General features: G+C 43.5%; 1 protein-coding gene across 2 annotated transcripts in view; it reads left to right on the top strand.

Moving 5' to 3' along the window:
- The window catches only part of Cfap52 (cilia and flagella associated protein 52), a 38,200-nt gene that overhangs the window by 6,537 nt on the left and 28,617 nt on the right, over positions 1 to 3,046 (top strand). Inside the window, exons 2-3 of one of the 2 annotated variants that reach the window (XM_021213424.2) lie at positions 2,019 to 2,218; positions 2,614 to 2,750. In XM_021213424.2, the coding sequence (XP_021069083.1) occupies positions 2,019 to 2,218; positions 2,614 to 2,750 (337 nt within the window). The remainder of the gene's footprint in view (positions 1 to 2,018; positions 2,219 to 2,613; positions 2,751 to 3,046) is intronic. The other variant, XM_021213425.1, reaches the window with a different exon arrangement.

Below are 3,046 nucleotides of genomic sequence, written 5' to 3'. Positions count from 1 at the left end.
AGGCCAGCCTGGTCTACAGAGTGAGTTCCAGGACAGCCAGGGCTATACAGAGAAACCCTGTCTCCAAAAACCAAAAAAAAAAAAAAAAAAAAAAATTAAAACCTGAGCAGAGAAACTGAACACACATTTTTCAAAAGACATGCAAATGGCCCTTGGGCATATGATCAGGTGCTCAACATCCCTTTATAAGGGAAATGCAAATCAAACTACAGTAAGATATCACTTCAGGTCGGTTAGCATAGCGACCGTAAAAAGCATAAAAGATGCCATGTGGTCCAACATATGGTCCAGCAATCCCACTTCTGGGTTAACATTGTTGTGATGAAACACCAAAAAGCAACTTGGGAAGGAAAAGGTTTATTTGCCTTATACTGCCACACCATTGGTCACCGTCAAAGGAAGTCAGGACAGAATCTCAAATAGGGCAGGAACCTGGAGGCAGGAGCTGATGTAGAGGCCATGGAGGGGTGCTTCTTACTGGCTTGCTCTCTATGGCTTGATCATCCTGCTTTATCACAGAACCCAGGACCATCAGCCCAGGGATGGTACCCCCAAAATGGGCTGGGTCCTCCCCCCATCAGTCACTAACTGAGAAAATGTTCTACAGACTTGCCTACTGCTAGATATATTTTTTTAAAAAATTTATTTATTCATTGTATATGAGTACACACTGTAGCTATATAGTGGTGAGCCTTCATCTGGTTTTTGGGAATTGAATTTAGGACCTCTGCTCGCTCCAGTCAACCCTGGTCAACCCTGCTCGTCCCAGTCCAAAGATTTATTATAATAAATAAGTACACTGTAGTTGTCTTCAGACTCACCAGAAGAGGGCATCAGATCTCATTATGGTTGGTTGTAAGCCACCATGTGGTTGCTGGGATTTGAACTCAGGACCTTCGGAAGAGCAGTCAGTGCTTTGACCCGCTGAGCCATCTCACCACCCTGTACAGCTGGATATTGTGGAGCGATTTTCCCAGTTGAGCTTGCCCTCCTCTCAGATGACTACAGCTTGTGTCAAGTTGACATAAAATGATCCAGCACAGGCTAAATTACCCCAAAATAAATGAAGCCAGCATTCTGAAGTAGTACCTAAACCAGCATAGTCATTGCAGTATTGTGCACAACAGCCAACATATAGATATACCCCATCAATAGATGAATGGATAAAGAAAGTATGAGATGCACATAGGCATACTGTAATGTAATTCAGCCTTTTAAAAAGGTGGCCATCATGCCATTTGCAAAATGATGAATGAGCCTGGAGGGGATTTTGCAAAGGGATATAAGCAAAACTTCTGTCTTTAAATGTTTAACATAAGTACTTACATGCTCCCTGTGTCTATAGGCCACCCCCCCCAATAAGCTGCCATATATATGTTGCATGTAATTTTATAATCACACTTGCTCCTTGCCCAGTGTTGTGGCCTGTGCTATGCTCCAAGATCAGCCACTCCCAGGCCTTACATGGCATTGATGTTCCTCTCCCCAAAGCCTGGCCCACAAGCTACCTCACTATCTTGTCCCCTCCTCTTCCTTCTGGGACCCGGAAATCCCACCTCTTTTATTTTATTTTATTTTTTCCCAGTAATTAGCTTCCACTGTCTTTATTGACACAATCAAGAACCAATTGGGGAAACCTACATATACATCTGTGCTTTGCAGGATTAGAGAACCTACCACAAGGCTTTGCTGTCCAAAGTGAGGTTTCCAGACATCAGGGTCCCTTGTAAGCTAGCTGGAAATGAAGAATCCTAACTCACTCCAAACCTGAAAGTGGAATCATTTTAACCTGCTCTCTGGGCAGTTTTTTGCACATCAAAGTCTGAGTAGAATTGTGCTACACCAGCGAACTTGTCTGTGGAATCCAACTACCTATTACTTCATATTTGTTTAAGCTGAATTAAGGTTGATTTCAAAAGTGCTGTCTTTTGTACTGTGATAAAAGCAAAAAACAAACAAACAAACATAGCAGCCACATCTGCACCTGGCTATAGTTATTTTTAATCTCTCTCTTTTAGGACACGTTCCCAATGGTCTCAAATGCCATCCTGACCAGGAGCACCTGATCTACCCCCTGGGTTGCACTGTCCTCATCCAGGCAATAAATACTAATGAGCAGAATTTCCTACATGGCCATGGTAACAACGTCTCCTGTGTGTCCATCTCTAAGGAAGGAGATTATATTGCCTCTGGACAAGTCACATTCATGGGTTTCAAGGTGAATAAAATGGAAACCATTGACCTGGGGGGGGGTTACTTAGAGGTGCCTCCCTGGAAGAGTTCCCTGACTTCAGGTTCCTGACTCTGTGCTCTCAGATATCCTCCCTTCGTCCTGTGCCTCCTCTCAGTTTCAGCCCATCAAGCTGTCCCTGGAAGACTCTGGCATCTTTGTACCACATGCTGCATCTGTGATTGCAAATGCTGAGCTTAAATCTGCTTCTATCTTGTTGCTGTCTGTCATGTTTATACCACGTGGTGTAATAGAGGGAAGTTGCATAATAGAGGAAAGAGATGCATACATCTCTTGGAGTATTTCTCACCAAGAGAGGTAGCCATCCCTTCAGCTTCCACTAAAGCCTGTCTAGGATCTGACAGTGTATTCTTGCCCCTCAGGCAGACATCATTCTGTGGGACTTTAAGAAGAGGGAATTGATCGCTCGGCTGTCACTCCACAAGGGCAAAATCGAAGCCTTGGCCTTTTCGCCCAATGATTTGTACTTGGTTTCACTTGGTGGCCCAGATGATGGAAGGTAACAAATTCTTACATGGCTTCTTTGTTTCTTTCTTCTCTTCTTCTCCCTCCCCCTTCCATCCCATCCCCATCCACCCCCCTCCTCCTCCTCCTCCTTGGAAAGCCTTCTTCTTCTTCTTGTTCTTCTTCTTGTTGTTCTTCTTGTTGTTCTTGTTCTTCTTCTTGTTGTTGTTCTTGTTGTTCTTCTTGTTGTTCTTCTTGTTGTTCTTCTTGTTCTTCTTCTTGTTCTTCTTGTTCTTGTTCTTGTTTTTCTTCTTCTTCTTCTTCTTCTTCTTCTTCTTCTTCTTCTTCTTC

Source organism: Mus pahari, chromosome 14 (genome assembly GCF_900095145.1).
Source record: "Mus pahari chromosome 14, PAHARI_EIJ_v1.1, whole genome shotgun sequence".
Taxonomy (NCBI): Eukaryota; Metazoa; Chordata; class Mammalia; order Rodentia; family Muridae; genus Mus; species Mus pahari.
Note: the sequence above shows the minus strand (reverse complement) of the source record. Positions and strands in the feature narration are given on the sequence as shown.